Source organism: Aegilops tauschii, chromosome 7 (assembly GCF_002575655.3).
Source record: "Aegilops tauschii subsp. strangulata cultivar AL8/78 chromosome 7, Aet v6.0, whole genome shotgun sequence".
In the NCBI taxonomy this organism is placed as follows: Eukaryota; Viridiplantae; Streptophyta; class Magnoliopsida; order Poales; family Poaceae; genus Aegilops; species Aegilops tauschii.
In genome coordinates, this window is record NC_053041.3 from 610,083,174 (window position 1) to 610,102,496 (window position 19,323).

Here is a 19,323-nt window from a genome sequence, read left to right on the forward strand (position 1 = left end):
TTGAGTCTGTGTGTCTGAATGGAGTTTGGGAGAAAATATGGAAACTACAATTCCTAACTAAGGTGATTTTTTTTATGTAGAACCTTAAGGAGGACGCTTCCCTAGCGACTCAATCTTCCAAATCGACACATTATGGTTTCTAGACAATGCCCATGTGCAACACAAGTGCAGAGGATGTAACTCACCTACTATTTACATGCAACAAAGCAGCCGAGGTATGACATCTTTTATGGTTGGATGAGATTATAGATCAAGAGGGCGTGCGGCGTCGATATGGCGGGTGAAGCTGTAATGGATTTTCTGATTCAGACTCCGATACAAGAGCTTGGTCTTCTCAGCCAAAATAATATACATGAAATAATAGCCATCTCCTATTGGTATTTTTTATGGGAAAGTAGGAAAATTGTCCGTGCTGAACAAATACAGAATTCTAATAAAATGGTATCATACATCAAAGCTTTAACAACGAATGTTGTCTCCTCATTAGCTCCAAAGGCAATGATAAAGAAAGATGGATTGCTTAAGCCACCAGCTAGTTTTGTCAAAAGTTAATGTGGATGCAGCTTTTGATCAAGACCACATAAAAGGTGCATCGATCCAGACCTGTGTCCTTCGTGATTCATCTGGTAATTTACTAATTTCTGCTAACTGAAAGATCGACATGTATACAAATGTACTATGTACTGAAGCTATGGCATTGCGTTGGGGTTTATTTGTGGCCAAAAGTGGGATGCAACAAGTTGTTGATCAACTCAGACAACTTAAAAGTCGTGAAAACTATGAAGAATGAAGGTTGATCAATGGGGATAGCAACAGTGATTTTTTATGACTACTACAATCTTGCTTGCAAGTTTCCTCATTTTTTTTTATAATGGCGTAGCTCATGAGCTAGTTAGGATGCCCATGAGAGCTCCTTCTTGCGTCTGGATGAATGATGCCCCATCGAAGTTTCTTCCTCATTGAACGATGTAACCATCGTCACTTGCTAATAAAAGGGAGAGGAAATTATATAACAATGGTATAGATATAAATTGTAGTAGAGATATGAAAGAAGGTTTGTTTCTCCAATTTGTTTGTCTGTATAATGTTTTTTTACGTCATCCGCCTCCTAGGAATTCACTATTTGATGCATTTGCGTCAAATAGTCGGGGCATCGCATAGGAGGTTCGTGACAGAGCGCGCAATGGGCAAGTCCCTAATTTATAGCGGCACACAGAGGCGTTTTGTTCCGGTTTTAGGAACGTTCTAGATGGTCCTAGTTCTTGACTGGTTTTTTATTCCTTTTTTGTTCTATTTACTTGTTTTTTCGTTTTCCTTTTTGGGTTTTCATTTTCATTTTTAAGTTTTTGTGTTTTATGTTTCTTTTTCTTCCTTTTTATTGTTTCATAAATTCAAAAGTTGTTTGCGTATTGAAAACAATTCAAAATTCAAAAAAATTGTTCGTGTTTTAAAACACAATGTTCACAATTTCAAATATTTGTTCATATTTTTCAAAAGTGTTCACAAATTCGAAACATGCTCAAACATTTCAATAAATATTCAATTTTTAAAAAAGATCAGCATTTCAAATTTTTGTGCACGGTTTTAGAAATTCCGCATGTTTGTCAAAATTTGTTTGGAATTTCGAAAATTCTTCACACTTTTTAATAAATTTTTTATATTTCAAAAAATGTTTGTTTTTTTGTTCAGGTTTTCCAATAAATGTTCGGAATTCCAAAAATGGTTCAAAAGTTTCAAAAGAATAAGGTTCCCTATTTTTTCAAATTTCGTTCACAAATTTTGGAATCACAAGCTACCGTATTTTTTTTGAGAAGGCAGAAGCTACAGTAAGGCGCTGCAGTATTTTTTTTTCTGACCGTTGGTGCGTGGCCTCAACTTACCAAAGTTGTTCTTCACAGGAAAGGAAAACCCAGCCCAGTAGCCCACGCAATCGTCCGTCTCCCACACGAAGCAGTCGTCCGTCTCCTCCGTCTCCAACACAATCCGCCGCCGCCGTCTCCTCCCATCCCCGTCTCGCATCCGCCGTCGGCCGATTGATGAGTGTTTCCCGAATTCTTCGTCCGCCGTCCCTCCCCGCACTCACGCACGCGTAGACCCATCTTCCTCGCTCGCCTCGTTCCGTGGTTCCTGTATGATTCAGGGGTCAATTGATGTCAGGTTCGGCTTCCATCCAAACCGGCCGCCGGCCAGTCCACCGAGGGGAGAGTGACCACGCGAACCCTAGACGCCACGGAGATGGAGCATCTCCGCCGCCTCGCCCAGTTCTTGCTCGCCTCAGCTCGCGGGGATGGAGCAGGACGGCGCCGCCCGTCCCCTCGCACCAGGCCCAGGACGACGGCGCCGTGGACGGCTGGGCGCGCGACGGCACGGAGTCCCCCCTCCTTTATGGCGCTCCGGCAGAGTGCCCCGAGGCCGCAGATCCTCCTCCCCTCCGCGGCTACGTCTCCTCGGCCGCTCGTGCGCGACCCTCAACTACTGTGCGTGCCCTTCAACCCTCTGTCAGGAACCTTTGGATTGTATTGTCATTTGTTTCTGATCTGAGAATCCATGGATGCTGGCAGGCAGCGGTGGGAGGAGCCCTGCCACGACATGCTCCCGCGATCCTGCATCCGCAAGAAAGGTACTGAACCAATACACATTCTGCCATGAACAATCCATACATTACATTGCGATGTTAGGACAAGCGGATTCATATGGTAGTAAAGGTTAATAAGATGAGCAGCCGTGGATTCAGTGAAGTGGCTAGAGAATTTCAGAATCCATACTGTTGCTGCTATAGATCTACTCTGCTCCGCCATTTGGTAACTAAATGGCAATGCAGCAACTGTGTGGTTCACGGTTTATGCGGCAGCTGTTCTTCTACCGATCTGTTGCCTGATTGTGTGTGGTTGGTTAATTTTCTGGGTAAACTGCACAGCTCAGTAGCATGGAATGCGCTGGGATGACCGGACAAGTCACATGTTCAGTCAGCCATTCCCTGCCTGCCTATGGCTATGTGTTCCAGCGATATCCTTCTAAATTCCACTTGTTATGTGCAGCCACATGGATTGGGGATATGTACCTTGGTTTGGGTTTAAAGGGGCAATCTTTGAGCATTTGTATATCAACTATCGAGGATCTCAAGTTGACATGGACCGCACTATGATCAAGTGCATTCTGGTGCTATGATGATTGTGACAGAAGATGTTAGCTGCAGAAGCAAGCGCTATGTAAGTGTGACGTCTCTTTTGACCCTGCTTTGTTTATTTTTCAAATCTTTAGTATTTCCATTGCTTTCCTTCTTGCATAATTGCTCTAATCTCCAGAAATTTTGTGTTGATAGAAGTTGCTAGTATATGGATCATGAAATTGTATTGAGCAGAATAGGAGAAAGGTCATTTGATTAATGGAATAGATTATGCCTTGACTCTGCTCAATACAGGTCTCAGCTGTGATAATGAAATTGTACTGAGCAGAACAGGAAAACATTTGATTAATGGAATAGATTATGCCTTAACTCTGTTCAAGATAGGTCTCAACTGTGATAATGAAATTGTACTGGGCAAAACAGGAAATATGTTATTTTTTTAATGGAATAGATTATGCCTTAACTCTGCTCGTGACAGGTCTCAGCTCCAATATTAAAAATCAGTGCACCTGAATTACGACACAATTTTTGTCATCTGAAACTGCGCTTATAAGGTGTTTGGTCTGAAAGCTACGCTCCTGAATACAATGTGATATAAAAGGTTCATGAAATCATCAGGTATGGAAATGCTTGACCGTTTTTATAAGTTACTTAGTACAATATTATCAGTTTGTTTTTTGCATTATTTCCCAGTTCTCTTGCAGTAATATTCAACAAGCTATCTTCCTGCCTACTAGATAAAAGAGGGGTTTTGTTTACTTAACATGGTTGCCTGATTAACATAGTCATGGTTTCTGTTAGTATTTTTTCCACTACCAAAGCAACAACTTATCTTCCTACCTACCAGATATACTATTCCTTGATTGCTTAGCTCCCGGCTTAAGAAGCTCCACCATTCTTTTATATGATATTAGAAAAAAATTGAGTTCTAACTTTGTTGAAAGACACACACAATTCTGATGTTCTGGGGCCAATGTTCATTTCTAGAGGCAAATACTCTCGGATTTCTTAGTGAACTATAATCCCATCTAGATAACCCCCCTCGATATAGCTCCCTTTATTTGCACGACACAATCTAGCATATGACGGCTCTGATTTGGATTGTGCGTGTTTCTCCAAAAACTAGGATTATATGCCTGAGAACAAACAAATAGCATTGTAAACTTACCTCAAAGCCTATGGGTTGACAGAAGCTTGATAAATAGTTTCAGATGCACTATGGTCTCATAACAGTAGAAATAAATTTCAAGGGAAAGAGAACCATAAGTATAGGTGAGTGCATAGTAGAAGACGTGTAATCGTGTTGCACTATACTGTCTTTATAGAAGCCGACAAAATCAGAGACATCCTAAATTTGGTTTTCTGTTCTTGTCAGTTAAGAAAAGAAACATTAACTCTTGGATTATCAGTAAGGGAATATGCCTTATTAGCATACTCTTATGGTGGTTATTATTGCTCAACGTTGTGAGGAAAAAGAAGAATATTCAGATTTTTCTATTTGTGGTTATATCTTTTGGATAAACAATAGAAGGGTAAACTGCGAAGAAGAAACATAACGACCACCAGTAGTTATATCTTTATTTTGAATTAATGATAGCAATATTTTAGAATATTCAGATTTTTTCAATATTTATGGTGATTATATCTTTTGCACATTAACTCTGAAACTGAACTATTTGTGTCGGGCTAGAGAAGCGTAATTTCAATACAAACTGCAATTGCTTGGGCAAGAGAAATCAACTCAATACTACAATTTTCCATATGATGTAGTAAGAGGGGGCGTACCATTGTAAACCGATGTAGGGTGAAGGCTAGCCGCATCTTTGGCGTGTGGTCAAACCCGGCAAGCTGCAACTATGTGGAGCATCCACATTACTGCCACCACATGCTTGCTAAAACAGTTAATATGTTCGTCCCCGTACATCGGCTACATCTTCGGCGAGCATGCTTGATGCCAAAATCAGGCAACTATTGTTGTATTGAGTATCCAGAGATGATAACCGTCATGAAAATCACTCCATGGATCGATGATATCCCACACGGTCTTGTTTGCATCAAAAGCGTGGCCCACTTTGGATAAGAATACACCAACCATTTTGGTAATGGGCATCTCAACAGTTCTATTTGGGCCTCATTCCCCTAATACGCTAGTAATTGTCTCCTTTCTTGTATTTCTCTTAATCTCATTCCCAAACACTTCATGATCTGAGAGAGGGAATGCCAACAGCCATGGCGGCAGTGTCCCCACCGTCCGTTCATGCAACTTGAGAGGCTCTAGCGATGACGCCTGAGAGGCATCGCCGTCACTAAGTTTGCCACCATCCTAGCCGCGACGACAATGCGACAGAGCATATAATGGAGGGCAGAGAAAGGCAGTCGAGGGAGATGGCTCATCAGAAGAATCCACAAAACGCAGATGACCAGTGTAGTAGAGAAGAGGATGAGGGGGAATTACTGGGGAAGCCCAAGGGGACAAGCCAAGTGAGGTAGCCTCAGGTAATGAACAAGGCGGGGAAGCCGCAGGTGATGACGAACTTGATAAGGAAGCCATTAGAGGTAGAAGAAACTTCAATCCCTAGGAAGTAGCGAAGAGGACCAAGATTAGACATAAGAAATCCACTATGACGAGCCTTCACAAAGGCAAATGTACTTAGAGCCATTGCCGGTGTTATCGACATATAGAAGAAGAGTTCGACCACGAGTTGAAAGGTGGACAAGTGTAGGATCATGAGCACTCGCCGAAAACTAGCCGTAGTCACCATCGAGACGAAACGTTCAAACCAGGCATGAGAGGTTTGGTTAATGCCATAAAAAAGTGACGAAGACGACAAACCATGTCATCAAGAAGAGAATACCCAGGTGGTGGCTACATGTAGACCTCATGCAACTCAACATTAAGCCGAGAGACAGACCAGTGGTGAACATAAGCCACAATGAGAAGTGTGCGAAGGCCACGGGAGCAAATGCTCATTGTAGTCTTGCCATGTTCCCGAGGAAAGCCTTGCGCCACTAGATGAGCTTTGTAACACTCAAGAGAACCATCAGTGTATTAACATTATAGACACACTTACAAGCGATTGGACGAGCACGGGGAGGAAGAGAAATGACATCCCACGTGTCGATGCGCACAAGAGCAACAATCTCCTCTACAATCGCATGCCGCCATTCGGGATGAACAAATGCGTCATGATAAGAAGTCGTCTCGAGAAAAGCGGCGCCAGAATAACCATAGTGGTCAATAGGCGGAAGCGAGAGCTCGAAAGCCATAAGTAGGCTGAGCTGGAGGCGATGCATTGCCAACAGGAGAGGACATTGTAGTAGAGGGAGATGGCTCGTCAGAAGGATCCATAACACGCGGACCACAAGTGTAGTGAAGATGATGAAGGGGAATCATCGGGGAAGCCTCATGGATGAGCTAGGTGAGGTAGCCTCAAGTAATGAACGAGGTGGGGAAGCCACATGTGACGACGTGTGGGGTCTATAACAGTAGTACGGGAGGACACGCTGGGATAGGTGGGCGAGGGCAATAAATGAGTGATAAGTGTATTGGGAAAATTGAGGGAAGTATCCTCAATTGTGGGGGGGGGGGGGGGGGGGGGGGGCGAAGCAGAGGATGGACGTGCATAAAAAGGATGAGACTCAATGAGAAGTCACATCTCGAGAAATGCGCATCCGATTACTGACAAGATCCCAACACCTGATAGCCCTTGTGCTCATCACTGTAACCTAAGAAGACATTCAACAGATTGATTAGACAGTTTGGTGCGTGAAGAAAGTAGCAAACACAACCAAACAAAGTGTTTAGTACTCCATCCGTCCGAGAATACTTGTCAGAGAAATGGATGCATCTAGACATATTTTAGTTCTAGATACATCATTTTTTATCCATTTGTGCGACAAGCAATTCCGGATGAAGGGAGCTGTCAGGGGAATACCCACAAAGACGCTCAGAATGTCACCATGTAGAGCAAACAAGGGATGATTATTGATGAGATAGGTGGCTACGATCATCAACGCACTAGCCGCCTCATGAAGCTGGCGATGCTTGCCTTAGCAACACCATTCTGACCACGAGCACAAGACGAGAACTGAGCAAGTGTGCTTTTCTCAACAAGGAATTCGTGCAGCAATTGAGGGATATACAAGAAAGGCATGGATATGAGTGGAAAACTGAGTATGAACCAAGGCGGCAAACTTCTTACAGATAGACCTCACTACAAGAAGGCATAAAATATATCGACTTGTGTCGAGAGAAATCATTATAAAGATAATATAGTGGCGATGGCCTCCTTTCAAGGCAAAGGCAACTGGATCCCAAACATCAGAGTGAACAAGATCGAAAGGACGTGTTTACCCAACTAACAATCTTGACTGTCTAAAGACACATTACCAAAGACAGATCCAAGGAGACCACGTCGAACTAAGGATGAGAGTCAAGAACCACACATGCGACTGCAACGATCATGCCAGAACGAGTGGGTAGACGAGGTAAGTGAGTCGAAGAGATTGGCGGCGGTGGTAGCGGAGGGAAGGCAAAGCCTGGCACACTCCAGAGGGCGTGTGAGTCATAGCGCTGAGGGCCAACACCAAGTAGAGAACCCGTGTGCCGATCCTAAATCGGAACAAGAGTCGAAGTCGAGAATGACCCTACAACCAAATTAAAAATCTAACCTCCTGAAATGAGCTACCTGTTAAGTATCATTAGCAGTAAGAACATGTACATGAGAATTTAGAGGGCCATTGCGGTGTCGACTGCCTGTGCGGCTATGGCGACGCGCAACAGGTAACACGAGATGTGGGATTGACGCGTCACACATAGCAGCCCAAAGTCAGGCGAAGGATGCCCAGCTGGACTGGTAGGGAGCAGAGAGTACACGTGAGGTGTGGCGGAAGGTAAGAAAACATTGTTGGGAGCGGACTGTTGTTGCCGTCGTTTGTTGTACTTGGAGACAAGTGTCGAGGGGATGGCGATTAGGGAAGGCGAGAAGATGGCACTGGGAGGAGAAAGGCATCATTTGCCACCGTACATACATATGTGCGTCAGTCATGACGGTGGATGGTTGTGGGAAAATCTGGTATCTGCATGTGGGTTTGTTACTAGGCTTGGTTGGATCATAGTTATGATTTGTGCTAGATTCCTTTGAAGATTGAAGCTGGAGAACTTTAGGGTGTAGTATGATCAACCTGAGATATATCGTATTTATATAGGTATAGTATGATTGGCATGAGTGTGGTATTGGTGGACTATTGGATCATCTTGGATATTACTACTTGGATTCTAGGTTGGAGGTAACTTGGGCACTAGGATTTGTGATATTTTGACCTAAGCTTATGGATATGGGCATGTAGATGATAAATGGATCGGAGTTGGTAGACTTTGATGATTTTGCTAGCCCTCCTCATATGTATTGGACTTAAATAACTATGATACTAGGCTTAGTTGGATCATAGTTATGATTTGTGCTGGATTCCTTCATTTGAAGATTGAAGCTGGAGAACTTTAGGGTGTAGCGTTATCAACGTGAGATATATCGGATTTATATAGGTATAGTATCATTGAAATGAGTGTGGTGTTGGTGGACTATTGGATCATCTTGGATGTTGCTACTTGGATTCTAGGTTTAAGATAAGTTGGGCACTTGGATTTGTGATATTTTGACCTAAGCTTAGTAGCTTGTATGTGCCCCATATGAATATGAGCCATGGAGATGATACAAATGGATCGGAGTTGGTAGACTTCGATGATTTTGCTAACTCTCCCCAAAAATGTTATGTACAAGATCATCATGGTCGTGGAGGGAAAACTAGGCATGACTCAACCCAATGTATAAGAAGAAATATGATTTTGACCATGCGAATGGAAATACATGTACATGCAGTGCCAACGGAAAAAAATGTTAATTTAGGGGATTCTGGTACGAAGCCACCTTGCAAGAGGTTATTGAGTGCAGGCAACCTTGCGTTGGTGACGGACCCTTGGCGCCGGGGGAAATGAAGTGACAGGGGTCTTAAGACTGTGAGGGCAAAATTGGGACGAGTAACTCAGCTCAGGGTTCCTCTTTGCAAGTTCAAGTGAAAAGGCAGAGGATGGCAGGGCGTGCCGCTCTTGATAGCGTTTGCATCGCTTCTTCATACCTCTCATGCACTCTTCGTTTCCCACCGATTCGACTTGGCGTCCTCACCTTGTTTGAGGGTTATGTGTCACGGACTTGGTTCCGCATCGCACGTTCCCTTGCTGGAAGTCCCTAGCCTTGGTGACAGGTAGCGACGTGCACTTGGGCGCTTGGCGTCCTTGGGTAAGTTCGGGGGCGGTGCCCAAGCTTGCAGCTATGGCGACAACTTGCATGGGAGCAGATGATGTAGGAACAAGGCAGCACACGAGTAACTCGCAGCCAGGGAAATGATACCTAGCCGTACATGCAGGCAGTGGAGAGTACACGGGAGGTGTGGGTAGGGGTGAAAATGTTGTCGGGAGCGTACTGCTGCTGCCGTTAGTTAGCCTTTAGATCCAGAGCCGAGTGGCGAAGGTATGACGACAGGGGAAGCGGGGAAGATTACTTCCTTTGAAGATTGAAGCTGGAGAACTTTCGGGTGTAGTATGATCAACCTAAGATATATCGGATTTAGATATGTATAGTATGGTCGACATGAGTGCGGTATTGGTGGACTATTAGATCATCCTGGACATTACTACTTGGATTCTAGGTTGAAGGTAACTTGGGCACTTGGATTTGTGATATTTTGACCTAAGCTTAGTAGCTTGTATATGCCCCATTGGATCATCTTGGATATTACTACTTGGATTCTAGGTTGGAGGTAACTTGGGCACTTGGATTTGTGATATTTGACCTAAGCTTAGTAGCTTGTATGTGCCCCATATATGGATATGAGCATGGAGATGATACAAATGGATCGGAGTTGGTAGACTTTGATGATTTTGCTAGCCCTCCCCATATGTATTGGACTTAGATAACTATGGTACTAGGCTTGGTTGGATTATAATTATGATTTTTGCTAGATTCCTTTGAAGATTGAAGCTGGAGAACTTTAGGGTGTAGTATGATGAACTTGAGATATATCAGATTTATATAGGTATATATGATTGGCATGAGCGTGGTATTGGTGAACTATTGGATCATCTTGGATATCACTACTTGGGCATTTGGATTTGTGATATTTTTACCTAAGCTTAGTAGCTTGTATGTGCCCCATATGGATATGAGCATGGAGATGATACAAATGGATCGAAGTTGGTAGACTTTGATGATTTTGCTAGCCCTCATGTGTATTGGACTTAGATAACTATGATACTAGGCTTGGTTGGATCATAGTTATGGTTTTGTGACTTAGATAACTATGATACTAGGCTTGGTTGGATCATAGTTATGGTTTTGTGCTAGATTCCTTTGAATATTGAAGCACTACTTGGATTCTAGGTTGGAGGTAACTTGGGCACTTGGATTTGTGATATTTTGACCTAAGCTTAGTAGCTTGTATGTGCCCCATATATGGATATGAGCATGGAGATGATACAAATGGATCGGAGTTGGTAGTCTTTGATGATTTTGCTAGCCCTCCCCATATTTATTGGACTTAGATAACTATGATACTAGGTTTGGTTGGATTATAATTATAATTTTTGCTAGATTCCTTTGAAGATTGAAGCTGGAGAACTTTAGGGTGTAGTATGATCAACTTGAGATATATTAGATTTATATAGGTATATATGATTGGCATGAGTGTGGTATTGGTGGACTATTGGATCATCTTGGATATCACTACTTGGATTCTAGGTTGGAGGTAACTTGGGCACTTGGATTTGTGATATTTTTACCTAAGCTTAGTAGCTTGTATGTGCCCCATATGGATAAGAGCATGGAGATGATACAAATGGATCGGAGTTGGTAGACTTTGATGATTTTGCTAGCCCTCATGTGTATTGGAATTACATAACTATGATACTAGGTTTGGTTGGATCATAGTTATGATTTTGTGCTAGATTCCTTTGAAGATTGAAGCACTACTTGGATTCTAGGTTGGAGGTAACTTGGGCACTTGGATTTGTGATATTTTTACCTGAGCTTAGTAGCTTGTATGTGCCCCATATGGATATGAGCATGGAGATGATACAAATGGATCGGAGTTGGTAGACTTTGATGATTTTGCTAGCCCTCATGTGTATTGGACTTAGATAACTATGATACTAGGCTTGGTTGGATCATAGTTATGATTTGGTGCTAGATTCCTTTGAAGATTGAAGCTGGAGAACTTTAGGGTGTAGTATGATCAACCTGAGATATATCCGATTTATATATGTATAGTATGATTGGCATGGGTGCAGTATTGGTGGACTTTTGGATCATCTTGGATATTACTACTTGAATTCTATGTTGGAGATAACTTGGGCACTTGGATTTGTGATATTTTGACCTAAGCTTGGTAGCTTGTATATGCTCGATATGGATATGAGTATGGAGATGATACAAATGGATCGGAGTTGGTACCCTTTGATGATTTTGCTAACCCTCCCCAAGAATGTTATGAGTACAAGATCATCATGGGAGGATAATTTGAATTAATTAGAATAGATGGCAATTTCAGTGGTATGTGCCTTTTTGGGGCAACTGATCTTGCTTTTATTATGTGTTGGATGCAATAGTAGTTGGAGAGTATGACTTATGAAGTGATATTATATTCTTGGATAAATAGATCTTTAATAAACCTTGGGTGATTGTGATCTTGAAAAAAATCTCGTGGATGATAACTTCTAATTTTTTTTATCTATAGTCATCAAGTGCAAGCTTGCTTTATATTGGATTTCCAAACCGTGATACTAAGCTTGGTTGGGTCATGATTATGATTTGTTCTAGATTCCCACCTTTGAAGATTGAACCTGGAGAACTTTTGGGTGTAGTACGATCAACGTGAGATATATTGAATTTATATAGGTGTAGTACAATTAGCATGATTGTGGAATTGGTGGACCATTGGATCATCTTGGATTGAATTACTTGTAAGGAAACAAAGATCTTTGAGTAATAGAAATGGTGTTTGGTTAGATGATATAACTACTTGGTTTCTAGGTTGGAGATAAATTGGGCACTTGGATTTGTGATTTTTTTTACCTAAGATTAGTAGCTTGTATGTGCCCCATGTGGATTCGAGCATCGAGATGATACAAAAGGGATTGGAATTGGCAGACTTTGATAGTTTTGATGGCCCTCCGTGAGAATGTTATGAGTACATGATCATCATGGAAGGATGGTTTGGATTAATTAGAATAGATGGCAATTTTGTTGGTATGTTCCTTATTGGAGCAGCTGATCTCGAGAAATGCGCATCCGACGACTCACCAGATCCGAACACCGACAACCCTTGTGCTCATCACTATAACCTAAAAAGACACACTCAACATATTGATCAGACAATTTGGTGCGTGAAGAACGTAGCAGAAGCAACCAAACAAACGAAGTGTTTAGTAGTTACGAGAATGCCACAAAGACGCACGAGAGGAATATAACTGTGTAGAGCAGAGGAAGTATGAATGTTGATGAGATAGGTGGCTACGATCATCAACGCACTATCCGCCTCATGAAGGTGCCGATGCTTGCGCTCAGAGCGGCACCATTCTGAGCCTGAGCACGAGGGTAAGAGAACTGAGCAAGTGTGATAGCTTGCATGTGCCCCATATGGATATGAGCATGGAGATGATACAAATGGATCGGAGATGGTAGACTTTGATGATTTTGCTAACCCTCCTCATATGTACCGGACTTAGATAACTACGATACTAGGCTTGGTTGGATCGTAGTTACGATTTGTGCTAGATTCCTTCCTTTGAAGATTGAAGCTGGAAAACTTTAGGGTGTAGTATGATCAACCTGAGATATATCGGATTTATATAGGTATAGTAGGATTAGCATGACTACGGTATCGGTGGACTATTGGGATCATCTTGGAAATGGATCGGAGATGGTAGACTTTGATGATTTTGCTAACCCTCCTCATATGTACCGGACTTAGATAACTACGATACTAGGCTTGGTTGGATCGTAGTTACGATTTGTGCTAGATTCCTTCCTTCGAAGATTGAAGCTGGAAAACTTTAGGGTGTAGTATGATCAACCTGAGATATATCGGATTTATATAGGTATAGTAGGATTAGCATGACTACGGTATCGGTGGACTATTGGGATCATCTTGGATATTGCTACTTGGATTCTAGGTTGGAGATAACTTGGGCACTTGGATTTGTGATATTTTGACCTAAGCTTAGTAGCTTGTATGTGCCCCATATGGATACGAGCATGGAGTTGGTAGACTTTGATGATTTTGCTAACAACCCTCCCCCCCCCCCCCCCCCCCCCCCCACCACCCACCCCAAGAATGTTACGGTAGTGCGTCCACCCCACGAACCATGTCGAACCACCGGTAGTGCGTGAAGCTAGCGAAGAAAGATCCTAGCTGCATGAGAGAGACCTGAAAGCCGTTTGTTCGAAAGCTCCGGGAAGTCGTCCTTGATGCCCTCAACAATTTTTACCAGGATTAGAGACGACCTCGTACCCGCCACCATGAGCACCAGCGCCAAATCCCATAGGTAAGAACATATCCTCGATGAGGCACCTCGTCTTGCGCGAGCGGGTGTTGCCCCTCGCTGGGTCGTACGCGAACCTAGCCGACATGGAAGGCTCCAGCGACGAAGGGGCGGGTGGCTCCTTGTCGGGAAAGGTGAACCTGGAATGAGTCGGCGATTCGGGTGGTCGAGGGGTTGGGGGGACCAGCCTGGATTGGACTGACTAGCGGAGGCGGCGGGGGTGGCAGCTGCACTCACGGCCTTGGCGGTGGTCAAGGCGGGGCTAAGAGTAGTGATGGACTCATTAGCGGCGGCCAGGTCATCATGGCGGCGCGTGAAGTTCCTTCTGAAGCACATCCTCTAGCCCAAGTGGTACATTTGTTCATTTGTGATATGTTCTGTTAGTGTTATGTTCTCGTTGTCTCTTGCTCTGTTTCTCTTGCCCATAGGTACATTTGTTCATTTTCGTAGACCTGCTATGTTCTATTGTAATTCGAGTTCAAATGTCAAGTTGCGCCGCCACAAAATGCTGCTACTTTAACTTCTGTAAGCGCAGCGAGCAGCGTAGGCAGCCGCTGCAGCTGCTCACATGGAACGTATGCCTTGTTGCAGCCTCGCAGGTACCCACACCTCTCCCTCCCTCCCTCCCTCCTCTTGATTTGATCCCCGTAAATTCTCAGCTTTATTTCTGTGGATTTTTGTTTTATCTATGCCTGTTATGTCTTTGACAAAATCCAAGCAGATTGAGGGGAAGATTTTGTGCTTAGTTTTTTACTCAAGTATTTCATCTTTCTCTCAAATTTAGCTCCAATGAATTGATTTTTTTTGGCATCACTTTTTTCCCTGGAGATCATTATCATCTCATCTCACCACACTCATGCCACATAACCTGGCGAGCTCACTCCTTACTCATTCTATGTACCACATTTGTAGATCAGTTTAAGGTACTGTTAATGAACCAAAGTTAATGTTGTTGGCCTTGCCAAAATGCCATGCAGCTTAACATTCGACACTTCCTTCAAAGGGGTCCTTCAGCCTCCAAGGAGAAGGGAAGTGATGTCTGACAGGGAAAGAAACTAGGCGAAGCTCTGGATGCTCGATCGAGTACGCACCCAATTAGCACTCTACTTCGTCGGTTGTCCACTGAAATTTGCTCCATGACATCTTGCTTGCCATGTGGTCACCTTACCTCAAATTTGCTCCATGACATCTTGCTTGCCATGTGGTCACCTTACCTCAAAATTGACATATTATAATCTATGAACTACTACAAGTAAACTATACAACCAAATGATTGTTCCAAAAATTCAAATTTGCACCATGCTTTCCACCTGATCTGCCAGTTTAACTATCTTAATTGTACCGCAGACATTTGATGTGTGGTAGTACGTGTGTGATGAATCATGGTGTAGTAGCAAACTACCAACTGAATGTTTTGACATACAATGGATTTCTTTCTGCCTCTATTTGATGCTCGGTGGTGCTGATCTGAAGGTCCGTGCGGACCCTGCTCTGGACATATGTCTCCTTAATTTCCGTGTGCAATTGTGCAATCCATGCTTTACACTTTAAAATGAGACAATAAAATTTAGCTCATGTTGCCCTTCCATCATGCACCCAGAATATATTACCTTTCTGCTTTTTATATTTTGGTTGGGCATGTTTCATGATCAGAGGATTGATGATTTGTTATGCTAGACAATGGAAATAAGATTTGGTGGAAAACAAATGATATGATAGGTGATTTATGATGTACTACTATTTTAGATAATAATACTAAGCTTTTATTTGGTTGTTCTGCATTTTTTCCCTTTGCAAAGATAGATATTATAAGAGATAAACATCATGTACAGGTTAACTTTTTATGTGCCTATTAGTATGCCTTGCTGCCAGGTGGAAATAGTCTATATGATGCTCATAAATAGAGCTTCCTGGTGGGAAGGATGAGGCACACTCATTGATACTTTGGTTTTATGTCCATTTGTTATACAGTTTTTCTCTTCCAAGCATATAAACTTTAGCAAATTAGAGTGTGCAATCAAGTCTCCTAAGTGAACAGTTTTACCATATTATCAAGTTTGAGGGCATATACGACACGAGCATATAAGATAAGAGCATGTCATGCTACATGAAAATCTGCCTGGAGATCTAATTTCGTATTTTTTTCTATTTTGTCGGTTAGAAAACCAGTTTCCTGAGTTGTTAGTCTGAGTATTCAAATTGATCCGCAGAGTTCAGGGCTTCTGGATGGAAGAGTTTCCTACAACGTCAAAATCTTAGTACTCTCTACATAGATTTCGTAATTTTGCCCGACTTTTTCTGAAGAATTGTTGAAGTATCTTTTATTTGGGTTGGTTGTGCATTTGCAGTGTTGGAGGTGTTAGTGCAAGATTGTAGAGTTGGAAAGTATAGTACAACGTCAAGTCGGTGCAGGGACTTGGTGAAGTCATCAGCCTCGACTGTGTCTACTTCCCCGATGGTTTTGACTTCTGACTAGTGATTCTGATGCATATTACTTGATGATTTGGTCTTTGTGGCAGCTTTCAGTTTGATTTGGCATTCAGTGGCTTCATCCTCTTTGGTGCAGCCTGGAGTTAGTAGTGTGCACATCTGAATCTCTTGACTTTTTCCTGAAGATTACGTGGTTTATGGTGTCTGCTAACTTGCATGCGGTTTTGATGGAATCTGATCTCGTTTTTAGCTCCCAGTATATACAAAAGGCTAGAAGTAAATGATGGAAGATCCTTTTGCTCAAACGAGGGTCCTACTTTCATACCCAAAGTTTGTATAGTAGATAATCAAATTTTGGCCTTTAGCTTGCAAATGTATCACCTTATAGAAGTAAAGGTTGCATCTACATGAGCTCTGATTATCTCCATATATACTTGAATTGCTTTGGGGTCACGCTTGGATTTATCAGACTACCATTCTACATACTGTTCTCGATGATTGCATTTGGTTTGTTAATTTATGTACCTTATGTCAAAAAACATTATCCAAAATTAGTTTTTGGTATACGCAGACTTTGAAATTTGTTGATAAAGAAAGATCACGCCTAATTTGCTCGCTCTCTGTTGACACTTAACCTGGCCTCCTGACTTTGTAGTTGGATAATGTTGATGACTCGATATGCGGAGAGAGGTTAGGAATTGTTGCTATGGATTAAAACAATGCAGAGTTGAAGGTTCTGAACTGGGAACTTGAACAAATAGTTTGCCTACCTTTCTTGTGGAATTGATTTTTTAGAAGTGAATGTTCTTCTGGTTGGTGCTTCTTCAGTGGGATCTGGACCATGGAATCTTCAATTGCATCTGCTTGGTTCACTGGGAATTTCCTAGTTTTAATTTGATTGACAACTAGCAAAACAGTCCGGCTAATTTGATGATTAATTCCTGCTGATTGTACACTTTCAACTCAAGTTCCTGCTGATTCTACACTTTCAACCCAAGTTACATTGTACCATACGCCAGTTTGTTTCATACCTCGTCCATCCTGGATTTTTAGACGCAAAGCATCTGGATTTTAAAACAAGAAATAACATGTCTTTAACAAAATTATTCACACAAAGATCATGCCCAAGATTGAATCTCTCATCTTTAAAATAAATTTGGACAGCAGGGATCTCTCATCTTTACAGTAAATTTGGACAGCAGGGATCTCTCATCTTTACAGTAAATTTGGATAGCAGGGATGATCAGTAGAAAAGCTATGATAGCAAGGAAGTGGTGTTTCTGAACTCGAGCACACATGTGCTCTTTATCTGGGCGGTTCGTCATAGCATTGGGATGCGGTGCATTTACTTTCTGCGTCAGGCTGTTGTTCACTGGAAAAGGGGGAAATGCAGAAATACGGCCGACGGGTATCTTGTATGGTGGGCCAGGTTTGTGGCGGAGGAGCACCTCCTTTAACGATTCAAAACAGGGTCGTGGCTCATGCCGTCATTCCCGTCCTGATCCGTGGATCAGGTTTAGGGCCTCAGTAGCCGAATAAATGGAGGGATGGGTTGCTGGGCAGAGTTCTCTCCTACCTCCGGCTCCTGGTTTTTCCTATTATCGAGTGGGGCTAGATGGGCGGCGGAGCTTCTATTCGAAGGAAACAAAGGCTAGCGCAGAAGATGGAATTTCTGATGCAATTGATTAAAAGGTATGATTCTGCAGCGCTTGTATTCTATTGGCCTCGGATTAGGTATAGCTTTTGGCTGAGTTCTGTCTTCAATTTCAATTTTTCTAAGCAGAACCACCATGCTGGAGGACGTTAACGATGGCAATGTACTCATGGAGCCACTACACTGCCAGTGGTCGCAACCGTTGCAGATCCGCTGCCGCCCATGGCGGCAGTGAGTGCGGAAGGCCAGATCTGTTCGGCTGATGGCGTGGTCGATACTGAAATCGATGGTTTACTGCAAGCATCTGAGCAGTCGATTACTCGATTTGTTAGATCGACCCAAAAGCCCCAGCATGGACTCGAAGGTATGAATTTATTCAGCTGTGCAGTCTGAAGAAACATGAAATGCAATTGCCATTACATGTGGACCAGCAGAATTTGATTACCCTGGGACTAGCTTAGCACATCTTGGAATTTTGATTACCCTGGGACTAGCTTAGCACTTATGTATGTAAGAATTAAGATGTGGATATGTACAATTTATGAACTGTGGCAAACATATGAACCTTGGTGAACTCAGGTTGAGAGTGTCATTAGACAGTGGATGGCATACATAATGCAGTTGGAAAATTTTGCACTGTACTTAAAAAAATATGACCAGGTTAAAATTTGGATTACATATTCAGTATCCTAAATACATGGTCACAGTTTAAGAAGCTTTAGCAACTTAAGGCTGTCTATGAATTAACATCCATAATTATATCGACAGTGGTTGCTGATATGAGTAATGGAGCTAGTGTGGGCTGAAGTACAAATTTGACAAAGAATGTGGCAGGCTGTCCAGAAATTGGGATTTCTATTCTGTTGTGTGCTGCATTGAAACTACTACTCTGATATAATACAATATAATGAGGTTTGCAGTTCATGGTCACTGATAAAAGACTTGAAATGTTAGCTGGAATGCGGCAGTATTTTTATTTTTGAAAGCTTAGTTCATGAAGCGGGTTAACTAAAAATGGGCTGCTGCTGCTGTCATATATTTATATCTGTAGCTGATGGCATATCTGGTCTTGCGTGCACAGTGGGGATCGGTGCTGCCGCACCAGGAAGGTCACCTTGTCCTAATCGCACTAGTGCACTGGAGAAGGCAATTCATGGTTTTGCGGAAAATCCAGGAGATGATGTGATTGTCCCTGCACTAGGAACAAGCTTTGATTGTTTGAGTGAAGCCTTCGACTATTGCCATGGGACTTCGATTCTTTTGGGTGAAGCATATGACTTTTACAAGCTTCGGTTCTTTGACAAATCTATATTTTAGTAATCCTCCTTATTTTCTGAAACTGATGTATGGTGGTATGATGTACATTGAAATGGATTTCTAAAGTGACAGTAAATTAGACAACTATTTTACGATGTGTAGCCAAAAGCCAAAAGGATAATTGCACTATTATCAGAATCAAATATGATTTCAGTCTGGAGAAAATCTGCCTTTTCTTCTTCCTTTGTGACTTCCAATAAT

The 19,323-nt window shown here is 42.4% G+C and overlaps 1 protein-coding gene across 9 annotated transcripts; it reads left to right on the plus strand.

The window, feature by feature from the left end:
• The first annotated feature begins 1,619 nt into the window (after positions 1 to 1,619).
• On the plus strand, positions 1,620 to 19,287 carry LOC109785141 (uncharacterized). 9 transcript variants are annotated; one of them, XR_012189839.1, is made up of 8 exons: positions 1,737 to 2,477; positions 2,562 to 2,620; positions 3,039 to 3,209; positions 3,606 to 3,745; positions 14,699 to 16,140; positions 16,241 to 17,843; positions 17,935 to 18,169; positions 18,887 to 19,287. XR_012189839.1 is itself a non-coding variant. In XM_073505395.1 (7 exons), the coding sequence occupies exons 1-3, from the start codon at positions 2,236 to 2,238 to the stop codon at positions 3,143 to 3,145; spliced, it is 408 nt and encodes a 135-aa protein (XP_073361496.1). In that variant the 5' UTR covers positions 1,620 to 2,235; the 3' UTR covers positions 3,146 to 3,209; positions 3,606 to 3,745; positions 14,699 to 17,843; positions 17,935 to 18,169; positions 18,887 to 19,287. The 9 variants fall into 9 exon arrangements, 1 of the variants encoding a protein (XP_073361496.1); XR_012189840.1 differs by having other exon boundaries at positions 1,738 to 2,477; positions 14,699 to 15,979; positions 16,070 to 17,843; XR_012189842.1 differs by having other exon boundaries at positions 1,738 to 2,477; positions 14,699 to 15,967; positions 16,070 to 17,843.
• Positions 19,288 to 19,323: the final 36 nt, after the last annotated feature.

Bases quoted from the DNA above. Each gene is read 5' to 3' on its own strand.
- LOC109785141 (XM_073505395.1), top strand. From the start codon at position 2,236: ATGGAGCATCTCCGCCGCCTCGCCCAGTTCTTGCTCGCCTCAGCTCGC. The intron at 2,478-2,561 runs GTGCGTGCCCTT...GGATGCTGGCAG, and splicing joins GTGCGCGACCCTCAACTACT to GCAGCGGTGGGAGGAGCCCT. The intron at 2,621-3,038 runs GTACTGAACCAA...TGTTATGTGCAG, and splicing joins ATCCTGCATCCGCAAGAAAG to CCACATGGATTGGGGATATG.